Source organism: Siniperca chuatsi, linkage group LG11 (assembly GCF_020085105.1).
Source record: "Siniperca chuatsi isolate FFG_IHB_CAS linkage group LG11, ASM2008510v1, whole genome shotgun sequence".
Taxonomy (NCBI): Eukaryota; Metazoa; Chordata; class Actinopteri; order Centrarchiformes; family Sinipercidae; genus Siniperca; species Siniperca chuatsi.
In genome coordinates, this window is record NC_058052.1 from 13,401,240 (window position 1) to 13,413,662 (window position 12,423).

The 12,423-nt window shown below is 37.9% G+C and overlaps 1 protein-coding gene across 23 annotated transcripts in view; it reads left to right on the forward strand.

The window, feature by feature from the left end:
• dst (dystonin) overlaps nucleotides 1–12,423 on the forward strand; it is a 104,165-nt gene that overhangs the window by 9,939 nt on the left and 81,803 nt on the right. For 22 of the 23 annotated variants that reach the window (XM_044212976.1, XM_044212956.1, XM_044212961.1 and 19 more), the window contains one exon: nucleotides 10,025–10,086. In XM_044212976.1, coding sequence (XP_044068911.1) covers nucleotides 10,025–10,086 — 62 coding nt within the window. Of the gene's footprint in view, nucleotides 1–8,840; nucleotides 8,983–10,024; nucleotides 10,087–12,423 lie in introns of those variants that run through there. The other variant, XM_044212972.1, reaches the window with a different exon arrangement.

Below are 12,423 nucleotides of genomic sequence, written 5' to 3' on the forward strand. Positions count from 1 at the left end.
TTATTGCTCTGGCTGTAAGAATGCCACACTAATTAGGTATTAGAGTTAATAGTACATTTGATGGAGGAATTGCTTTGGGTCGAGCTGAAATTCAATGCAGGCTTTACAAAAGGCTGTAAACTTGAGGAGTGAGTTAAAGACATGGTTTCTTAGACACATACAACAGTTAATGGCACTGGGCAGTGGCTGTGTGGGATCATGCTTTTCTAGCAGAGCCTGCTCAGTAGGCTGTCAGTATGAAGGGGCCATTAGAGTTTCCCAACAGTTGATCATCCTCTGACATCAGGAAAGATTTAATGGATTAGACATTTGGTGGTTCAGTCAGCTCTTCTTGTAGTTTATTTTGTTTTTAAGATGCCATATGGCGTAAATGGTTTCATTAGATTGGAAGTACATTGTATTTATAGAGATGAACCAAATAAAGATGATTTGCTTATTAAGAGTGACAGCCCTGCAGATAATACCCAGAAGATTTTCAATCACGCTGGAGACAAATTTTATTTTTTTTTAAAGAAAATTGTGGCCAAATACATTTTTCTCCACTGCTTTTAATAAAGACTACTACGATATGAAAATGTAAATACAATTGATTAAATAGCATACTAGCTAAAGCTAAATCTGTGTACACTGCAGCCCCTGAGCTGGTCACATAAAAATCTGTTTCTATTCAGTAACACTACCAAAACATTCATGAAGCTCATTTCCTGAGTATAATATGATAAAAGGAAATGATAGATATTATCCTTTTGTCAGGCTGCTGTTCAGTAGAGATCTTCCTTGAAAAAAATACAAGTTCAGTCTTTCTGTGTTTGTGAACTGATTCAGAGATATATACAGCCTACAGACTGTTTGAGATTGTATTTCTGTTAGCTGACAGCCATATACAGCACAGAGCCAGTCTTTAGGATGCCGGCTATAGGAGGGTGTGGTCTGTCAGTGTCTGTCTGTGAATCACTGCAGTCTGCATTATGACTTAATCTCATTGCGATGGATTTCTGTAGATATATTAAGGAAACATATGATTATTAAAATCAACCTTTTCAAACTTCTATTATCTTGCATTATGAAACACAGCTACGAGTGAGAGAGCATTGTGTTTTTTGCACAGTCACTGCCTTTGTCCATCCTCCTGGGCCTTGCCCAGCCCAACCCCTCTGCTCTATGTCGACAGCCCACTCATCACATTCAAATGGCCTAGTGGCCCACACACACAGCAGGCTGCCTCTATGGAGACTGTCTGCTACCATACAAAAGACACTTTGTTTTTATGGGAGCAGCATCCAAGTTCCAGAGACTTGTTCATGTGTCAAGTTTATTGTAGCGACACTCCTTTTTTTTTTTATTATTTTTTTTTTTAGCTTTTCATTGAGATTAAAACATCAAGGAGCCACACTTTGAAAATGGTCTCTACCCACCTAACTCAGCCTACAGATTAGCATTCCATACTGAATATTGTGCGTGCACAGTTGGTTACTGTAGCCTCTCAAAAACGGAGCACTAACACCCACTAACTTATATTGTTCACAAACAATAGGAACATGCTTCATAGGTTTAAATTAAACTTCTTATTTAAAGCAAGTGGGATTTTAATTATTTATTTTCTATACCGGGAGATTATCAGGAAATGATGTATTTATTGAGGCATATTATGTATTTGAAAGCTGGACAATTGGAACTAACCTATTTATACCAACATACAGTGGATTTGGTTCAGCAAAAATGTGAACAAATATGATTTAGATAATATAATAACTAGGCTATCTAATTATCAAGGGTCATTTCACAGCTACCACAGCCAAAATCTTAAGAGCTAAGTGCTAATGGCCAATTAACTGCATTAGATTTTTGGATCAGTATCCAACTCCAGCTCAACTTGGTGCTCCGCAATTTCACATTAATATCTAGCAGGAAACCTCATTCTGCTGCTCGTGGTTTCGTTTTACTGGTTTCACCTTCGTTTTCTCAGATCATTATGTCAGTTTATAACTGCAATGAGAAATGTAATATCTGATTGTTGGTCAGTTTGACACGGTTGTATGTAGAAAATAAAATGTTAAAAAATTAAATCCCTCTACAGTAAATACACAGTACACTATACTTATGCTAAAACATAATAGTCTTGTGGCCAAGCCCTTCATCTAATCAATAGACTTAATTTAAAATGGGCGGTGTAATCCAAACCAGCAGAGCTCTCAGAAAGCTTTTTACCGCTCCATCAGTCTTTAGTTACAGAAATATGTCTGTTTTATTTAGTCTTTAATCATGTATTATTCTTAGATTTATCATTTAGAGATATGCATGCACTGTCCTTCTGGAATACATTCGATTAATATTCTTCATGTATTGTTTAGGAAGTTATATGAAATATAACTTTAATGCAGTTGTGTTATATCTGTGTCTGAGTGTGATGCCAGCTCACTGCTGTATTTCTAAATGTTGTATTTATATGCTGTCATGGTGATGGGAAGACCAGCATGACTGAAGCTCATTCCACAGCCTTGCTTAGCTCCTCTTACATGAGCTCATCTTGTGCGTCTCTGTCCCACCCCTGACTCATGCTCTACAGCCTTTCCTCTCTCTCCCGAGCAGCACCACCCTTCTCTTTTTGAATGCAGCAGATGCTGGGAAGTAATCCCATACTAGCAGGAAGGAAAACAGATTTCTCCACTATTTCATAGGTGGCCAGGAATTGAGTAGCTTCATTTGTTTTTGTGTAGACTCTAAAGCTGTCGTTCTGAAACCATTGCTATACGGTATATGGTTGTCCAAAATGCTATTGCCAGTGGCCAAAAGTACCTTAAACTACTCTCAGATCTGTTTCCAATTGATAATGTGACTGTCATCAATGTTTAGTGACTAATAAGGTTCTGAATTTAAGATGATTCCACTTCGATATCTGAATTGGGCTCGTCAGTGGTCATGAATTCTCAAAGTAGCTCCTCTCAGTATTTGTTAGCTCATTTGTTATGCATATGTTGAGAGTGGAACTGCTCCAAAATAATTCAACATGTCTGAAAAGTGTAACTTTATCAAGGATGACATTGAAAAAAACGTCATAAACTTTTACTGCATTTTGTTTTATTTAAAGTGGGTGTCTGTAAAATGTGTGTTTGTATTTTGGCAGTCTTAAGCAATCATTACTGTTTTTTCAAAATAGAAATCTGTTAATGTTAATACTCACTCAGATGTGGCAGTTGCAGCTGTTGCACATATGGAGGCTAGTATTGGAGTGTGAACACACACACAGTTGCTAAACTGTGTGTGTGTTCATGTTTGCAAGTGTGTGTGTGTATGTATGTCCCATTAGCTTTCATTAATGCTTCATCCTTTCCTCTCCTTGACTTTGCTGAGTGCATTTGTAGTGTTAGCTCATGCCTAAGGGCACTTTGCCAGCTTCACCTTCATCCTCCATTTGCTTTTTATTGAGGGTCATACAATATTTCAGCTTCCCTAATGTGGATATTGAGTATTACATCTTAACAACCTGAAACTTAATGTTACAAATGTCAGTAACATTATTACACCTCTAGATTGCACTACACATTAAACAAATTAGTCACAAAATTTGTCACTATGTATATATTCTGTCACTATTGCAGTTACATAGTGGCCTGTGCACTACTTTCATTTTATTTATTTTGTTTGCATAAGCCACAGTTTGCTGTAATTTAGCTTGAAGTTGAGGAAAATAATGTTGATAGGAGGAGAATGCTGAAAACGGTGTGCAGCAGTGGCTCATACTACGCCTTTTCAATGTATATGGTGCCTACTTCCTCAGGAGCACGTTGCAGAAAGGCGCTGTAGACAAGATAATAATAATCTCTGCATAGATGCTCAGACATTGTAGCCGTTTTCTTGGTTTCTTCTTTGCTGTGTCTTAACTGACTGGCTGGAAAGGCCGCTTTAAAGGCTTGGCAACCTGCTTCAATTACTGACCTGTTCCAGTCACATATTTCAGACGCTGCCCTGCCCTTCTGAGAAGACTGACTGACTGTAGTATTCTCACTTACAAAGAATGACAAAAATGTATCTTCAAGTATTCGCCCTAATCGTTGCACTTGTATTTTTGTTTACCACCCATCCAGATACCATGTTGACAATATGGTTACTAAAATGTAGTGGAAGACATTTTGTGCTGAGTCATCACTCCTGTGGGTCTCTGTTATAATGGATAATGTACATTAAACCCTTAAAAACCACCAGTGTGACCGGTGTGACAAGGACAAACTGTTCAATATTAGCATTTTAGGTTGCTGTAAGTTGCAACAGACAATTTTTAGCCATGCTACCGGCTTAAGGGATGGCAATGTCGGTTTGTTGGTCAGTCCAATACTTTGGTCCAGACTGAATTTCAACAGCTATTGGATGGATTGCCGAGACATTTGGTACAGATATCCATGGTGCTCAGATGATGTATTCTAATGACTTTGGCAATCACTTTCACTTTCCATCATCAGGTCAAAATTTTAATTTGTCCGATACTTTAGTTTACGACAAAATACCCGCAAAACTTCTTAGTACTTAGCTGTACTTTGTGTTTACTGTTAATTAGCAAATGTTAGCATGCTAACAAGCTAAACAAACTCAGATGGTTAAAATGGTAAACATTATACCTGCTAAACATCTGCATCTTAGCATTGTCACTGTGAGCATGTTAGCATGCTGACGTTAGCATTTAGCTCAAAGCATTTCTGTGCCTAAGTGCAGCCTCACAGAGCAGCTAGCATGGTTGTAGACTTTAGTCTTGTTACGAAACATAATTTGGGTTCTAAATGAAAAAGGCACGTGACACATCAAAGCTTAGATCTAGACCAACTTAACAAAATTAATTAATTTGAGCATTCTCACAAGTACTGGAAGAGTGTTTCGCATGCTGTTCATCCTAATGAAGCATTACGTGGGTCTGCAGTTAGCTTTTGGGTGCGTGCAGCAAACCTTGGATATTTTTTATATTGCCTGTTTGTGACCAGAATCAGATATTACACTGCTGTGCAGGAGACTCACTTTAATGATGGTTTCAATGATTCATGTAATGTCATTGTTGTTTTTTAAGGGTGCAATTTCAGTTATTCTATCAAAACACACAGTGAAATAGACCTGTATTTCAAAATCTCTGCCACTGCTATGCAACACATAGCCTTGAACTCAAAACAAAGCTAAGGTACACATGCCTTTGCTTACTGAGCTGGTTGTGACACAAGAGATGTGAAAGGAGAGCTGATCAGCAAGAATGTTTAGCGAGTCCTTGTCATAGGCTGGAAGGTTGAGGGCTTTTCAGTTTAGTCTTTACGTCTGTTTTGATTTCCCTCCCATACGATGTCAAGAGGATTACACAGGCTGGATTTTGATTGCTAGGACTTTTTGACTCTGCTCAGAATGTGAGGATATTTTAAGCACCCTGACGTAACAAGATGCCAAAGGGTGTCACCGGCCCCCTGTGCCAAACATTCTCGGGAAAATAACAATTTATCTGTTTTCTTGTTCAAAGAAGCTTGAGACAATCTAGTAATGAAAGATCAATGTGAAGTGCTGTAGACTGTTCTGCTGCTGGTTCCATTTCCAAAAGTCTGGTTGTGTGTAGTTTAGTAACTAATCACTAGTAATCATTCATGCAGATGCACAACCAGTGTTTTGAATCTCTAGTTTTTGAGTATGTAAATTCAATAAACATATTCTGCTCTAATAAACGTTCACAAACCAAAGAATGAGACAAGGAAACAGACTTCAAGCCCTATCCACAAATGCATAAAAGTCAACTCTACTACAAATTCAACTCTACCACCAGCATTTACTTCAGTCATCTTTGTTGTATGTAAGGAAATGAAGGACGTCGCCTAAGTGGCACAGATTATGTGGCCGGCAGTTGCAGGGGCAGCATGGTTTAGGGTTGTAGCTATTTATAGCCATGCACATGTGCTTTGCTGAGGTCTACAAATAAGTGTCTCAGGAGCTCTATGGCTGTCTGTTTGAATGCTGTGGTGGACTCAGGGCTAACACTGGGCTCAGACTGTAGTCAGAGTACATGCAGGCCACAAAACAGTGTGCACATCTTCGACTTTTATACAAGAATGGCTACTGTGTGTAATGATTTTCAGTGTTGTTTGCTGTCATTGTTAAATAAAGCAATACTCTTTAGTATGCTCATATACTCTGCAAATACTTACAGAGGACTGCACAGTAAATAATAATTACTACTGAATTACTACGCGTTTAACTTCCTATCATCGTGTAAATTTGCACTTCTGACGGAGGCTTTAATCTAATTTTTCTAGACAGTTCAAAATGTCAAGATATTCAAATGTAACATGAGAGAAAGGTGGTTAGTCAGGCTTTCGTGATCCTTCAAACATCAACCCATTAAAGTCAAAGGTCACAAGCTGTTGGTTAATACATTTCTAAGCTGTTCCCAGACCTCTGGTGTATGTGAATCATCTAAATTATCTGAATTTAAAATGAGAATATCGAAACATCAAAAAGAATATTTGTGAGTTATTTCCAAATACTAAAAGCATTATGGTAAATCTGAGTGTTTTCTGTAAAATTACTTACTGTGTGTAGCTCTAGTTGTCGTCAGTTGTCACAATTTGGAGGCTTTTCACATTATAAGCAACCCTTCACAATGAAATAAACATCATACATTTACTGTAATCAAGTGTAACATGATGTGTTAATGTTATTATTAGCAATCAGTATCATAATGGAGCCAAAAAAGTTGGTTACTCAGTCACTGTTTAATTTGCCCTATGAGTTTTGTGTTAAACTTGCAGTTAACTGCATTACCTTCACAGGGATGTGAAACTGAATGGGTAATTTGGTGTGGCTGTATGAGAAATGCATTTTGTTAGGCGTATGAAACAAACATAAATGAGACAAGATAGTGATGTAGCTTTTCAGTAATAAATAAAATACATGTCATGCATGATCAGCCGTAATATTGCACAGTAACAGTTATACATAGCTAAGAAGTTATGTGTGAAACTGGTAAAAGGTGTGAAATTCCAAGTAGTATAAACACAGAATTTATTAGATGTGATAAGTAGAATGAGATTGATTGAGCTGATAAATTTGTGCAACCTCAGGAGAATGAGTTTATGATCATATTTAATCCAACATTATGTCATTGTTATTGTTACAGGGACAGAGAGTTTGTTTTCTGTTCGATATCGGACTGTTACTAATCTTTACTGCTGCTTTCATGTTATGGCCAAATAATGTACGACTACTGTTTTAATGTTGGGAGAATTTAATGTCTTTTGGACTGATACCAAACCAGAGTTCATGCTTACTTTTTATTCTGATAAGATCCTCAAGAGGGCACTATACTATTAAACATGCCTTTATCTTTTGGGAAGCACAGGTACAGAAATAATTTATCTCATAGTATATTCAAACCTGCTACCTAGTTCTGCCTCTGTTTATACTGCTAGTATTATAGCACATTAACATGAAGGGCAGAGATGATGAAAACTGGTTTAGTCCATTAAGCATGCCTGTTATCAGTAATCATGCAATATGTGAAGTACAGTAGCCTGCTGCTGACATTTTCTGATAGCTGGTTCAGCTCCTGGCCTTTGCTTTGAGCTGGAGAGTTTCCTGGAATACTTGCTCAGCCAATCTATATTAATGAGTTTCTCAGGAGAGGTTTATATATTATGCAGCAAAGAGCTTAGATATGGGCATTACTGACCAAATTGGTGTCCTACTGCAGGCTGCACTGCTTTATTTCTCAGCTGTGGAGTCACAGGGACAGATACATCAGCAATGACACAGCAGTACTGCTGCTAAATGTATCTCACTGCATCACTCTTTCAATATGGAGACAGACTATTTCCCTTATTATTTAGGATTCTTTTATTGATAATGTTGTTTTAGTCAGACTCTGATTTGATAGACTGATGTTTGGCTTCATGTCAGGCCTTGTGTAGACCATCATACAAAATAATTGTCAGACCAACCCACTTTCCAATTCTCAGCAGCTTTTACACATGCACTATTTTTAGATGAACTAAATGTAAGAATCTGCAGAGAGTATAGTTGCAGGGCTCTTAAGGTACCCTCATTATCCTGGAAATGCATGTTTCAGGCTTTATGATAATTCAAAAGCCTACAGTGTTACAATGACCAATGTCAGCTTTTTTATGCCACAAACTTCAAATGCATGGAACATAATGTTATTAAGAGCTGAGATAATGTTATTTGTTCATCTTACAGACATATTATGTCCGCTGAGCGTTGTCTGTCCTTTAATATGACAGAGTGGCACACTTTGTGAGATCCAAGGCTTGCAAGAAGATATTACTTTAGCCTGAAAACTTGAAACACTGATTTTTGCTTAACTGAATGCCCATATCTTAGGGCAGGAGCACTTTCATTTTCTATAAGTGTCTTATGTAACCAGTATGCTCAGAATGATAAGAAAACAAATGTATTCCACAGAATACTCTGAACTGAACAACTTCCATGGAAAGATTGCTCGTCCTTTTTGGTATTTTTCATGTTGTATCATTGCAATAATAAAGTGGTGCATGCTGTCATCAGAAATGATGGTACATTGCTCTTAAATTGCAGCTTAAATAAACTGGTTGTTTCCTGCCGTAGTAAGTTGGAACCATCCGGAAAAACGTTGACAAGGAACTTTTCTTCTTAAAAAGCATTGATTTCTTCTGTGGTTTTGAGTGCTGCTGCTAGATAAACACTGAACCGCGTGGAAACTCAAAATAGTGAGTAGCCATGGAAAACCTGACAGGACTCGTTCTGGTTGCTTGATGAGAAAGAGAGTCACGGCTGCCCTGGAGGCTGGTAGGCAGACGGCAAGAAGAGGGAGACTGTTACTGCTTCCTCAGTCGCTTATTCACATGGCATCCGTCTACCTGAACCACGACCCTCTCGACAGCCCTCAGGAGCTTGTGCAGAGGATGAAGTCCCTGCTTAAGACAGAGAGGGATCATAGAGCTCACCTGGTAGCTCTTATGTGCTGCATGGGTCAGTATTTATCTTACTGCTTCTTGTCATTTCCTTGAAAGATTAGTCATGTCTGTACTTGCTCATTACTAATGTAGGTAAAATGTCCTTGAGCAAACATTATTTTGTAATCTGCACTGAGGATTATTAAAGGGCGGAGGATATCAGTGTTGTTAGTCCTGTGGTCAAAGTTCAGGAAAATACTAATCTTCCACAGTGTTGTTGTGGAAAAATGGAGCAGTGGAGTAAATGTGACATGGCTGGCAGATTGTTGTTAATGTTATCGATTGTACATGTGAGTTTTTTGGTGTTCACTGAGGATAAGTTAGAGGAATTGTGTCTGGGAGACTGGGAGACGTGGAAGCAGTGAAATGAGTCATGGCTGTGGTGACTGGCCTGAATTCAGCTCTGCTCTGACACCGGATAGACGACAATCTTAAGAAAAAATACAGCAACGAAAAATACAAGTTAATAATGTTGACAAGAAAACATAATAACACATAAGTGTAGTTGTTCTTTTTCTATATTATACTACTACAAGAAAGGAATTGATTTTGAGAAAACATATATGAAGTATATAATCAGTTTACTTTTACTTTTTAATTGCATCCATTTGCGTCCTGCTTTCACTTATGTCACAGGCTGAAGGAAGTCTAGTTGCTATGGTAATGGGAAACAAAAAACATAATTTGGTCAAGAGTATGCAGGAGAGAGTAATGCCATTTCAGCCTCTGGGAAATTATATCCTTCTTTTTAGCCACTGGGACTAGTAGTCACATCACTTTCATTTAAACTATAAATCCCAAAATAACATTACACACTGACAACAGGAAGCAAAAGATTAAGCTATGACTGCTAAATGCTTTGAAACTTAAGTGAGTTACCACTAAACATAATACAACCTACCTTGGCTACATTACAGACTTATACACAGCAGAATTAGGCTTCTCTAATGACAGCCTTCTTTAAAAGAGATTTGTGTTGCTCAAACACCTCTATGATGATTGCTTTATAATGTGAAAAAATTTACAGGATGTCTTTTTCTTTTCTCTCTCTTCCTCAGATGAAAGAGACAGAGTGCAAAAGAAGACATTTACAAAATGGATAAATCAGCATCTGATGAAGGTAAGAACTAATGTGTGATGTTTGCCATGTTTTTCCCCTTTCTGTTATCATGTCAAATTTAGAATTTCTGTATGTAAAACTGATGTAAAAAGCTCACTTGTGTCCCATGTGTTCATATGGAAACTATATTCATAAATACAGTGGTGAAACCTAAATAATAGTAAAATTCTGACATTTCCTTTTCCAGAACAATCTGCAAACCATTTTCCTCTAACATAAACAATCCATTAGAGAAGTATTGGCAGTAATAACAATTAACACTCTCCATGTTAGGTCCTAACATGCTAACATTCCTCCCCAGATATTATTAAAGCTTGTTAAAAGTCATTTAGCATGACGTGCTGTTGCACCGCTGCAGCAACAGGTTGTCTTTTGTTGACTGAGGATTTGAATCGCTTACTGTGGCGTTTCATCTGTCTGTGGAATTTAATGAAACACTTTAGCAGACAGACAAGCACTGGCTCGTCTCATTTAATTTGCCTTTGTAAAAATGAATCACTATCTGGGAATCATGTTTAATGTTATACTTTACAAGGTTCATGCATTAGTGGTACATTAGTTGATGCCATGAATCCTGTAAATCGGATATCATCCAAGGAGCCAGTGACTTGCCAGATAAAAATTAGCAGCAGTAAATATGGCAGAAGTAACATAAACATTTTAACACTTAGTACTCAAATATAAATAAAATCAGTGTCCAAATGAACAACAAAAGTAATGACAAAAGTTCAGTTGTTTTGGCATAAGCTGTCTCAGGAAGGGGAGTTTTCAGAAAGTCCATTCTTGCAAATGCAGAACCACATGACAGTAAATTTACTGGAAAAAAACATCAAACAAACAAAAATCTGATATTTTAATTTTTTATCTCAAGCAAGACTTGTATCTTCAAGTCTATGCAAGTCAGTTTTCAGACCATATTGAAATAAATAGAAGATAGGAAATCAATCCAAAACTAATTGTATGCTTTGAAACATGGACAGCAGTGGTGTGAAGCATATACAATTTTTAGCTACGCTAGCGGTGTGGGTCCCGGATGGTAGTGTTGGTCAGTGGGTCGGTCCACCACTTTGGTCCACACTGAAATATCTCAACAGCTATTGGATGGGTTGCCATTCAACTTTTGTACAGACATTCATGGCCTCCAAAGGACGAATCCTGCTGACTCTGGTGATGCCTCTAGCTTCACCAGCAGGTCAGAGTTTTCACTTATCCAGTGAAATATCTCAACATCAACTGGATGGATTGGCCCAACATTTTGTACGGACATTCATGGTTCCCAGACAATGAATCCCAGACTTTGATGATCCCTCGACTTTTTCTTTAATGTCACCATGAGGTTGACAGTTGTGGTTTGTGACAATTGTCTCAACAACTATTGGATGGATTATCTTGAAATTTGGTACACCCATTTATGTCCCCATCAGGATGAATTGTAATAACTTTGGTGATCCCCTGACTTTGCATCTAACAACATCATCATCATCAAAATTTAAATTCAATACTTTGGTTCATGATCAAATACCTGCAAAACTAATGATATTCCCATCAGCCTCAGCTGTACTTTGTGTTTAGTGCTAATTATCAAATGTTAGCATGCTAACACACTAAACTAAGATTGTAAATATGGTAAACATTACACCTGCTAAACATTAGCATGTTAGCATTGTCATTTTGAGCATGCTTGCATGCTGACGTTAGCATTCACTGGTGATCATTTGCATGTGATGTTTTCAAACAGGAATGTATTTCTTATTTCCAATATGAAGATCATTAGAAGGATGCATGAGGCCCTATGAAGCTGGTTCCAGTTGTGTCTTCAGGAAGTGCCAGCTACAGCTCACAGTGTTTCATGAGAGACACATTATGTAAACTTTGTCACAATGGCAGAAGAAAATAATATTTTATGTCTATAGTACTGCAATAAAACATGACACCTGCAATGAAGCTGCAGAGAGTAACAGCAACATGTGTATAAAAACAAGTTAGTGAGTTAATGGTTTAATTGGAATGTTTGCATTTTATTTCATGTTTGACAGCCAGATTTCAGGTCTCGTTAAATTATTGTAAGGTCTGTTTCAGTAGGCCTCACACATGGTCCATGAGAAATCAGAGGTGCTGAGTAATAGTTTGGGATCTGCTTGGCTTACCCAATAACATAAAGGTGCAGGTCTATTTTGGCTACACAGCTGTGGCTGCTATCTGGGATTACAGTGCTGAAAGCCCTGTGTGAAAGCAGGTCAGCGGCCAGCAGGGTGATTTCAGAGGGACGGTATTTAGGACAGGAAGGAGAGATGGGCCTGCTGGAAGGAGGAAGCCTTGGACCAGAGTTGTAAAGTA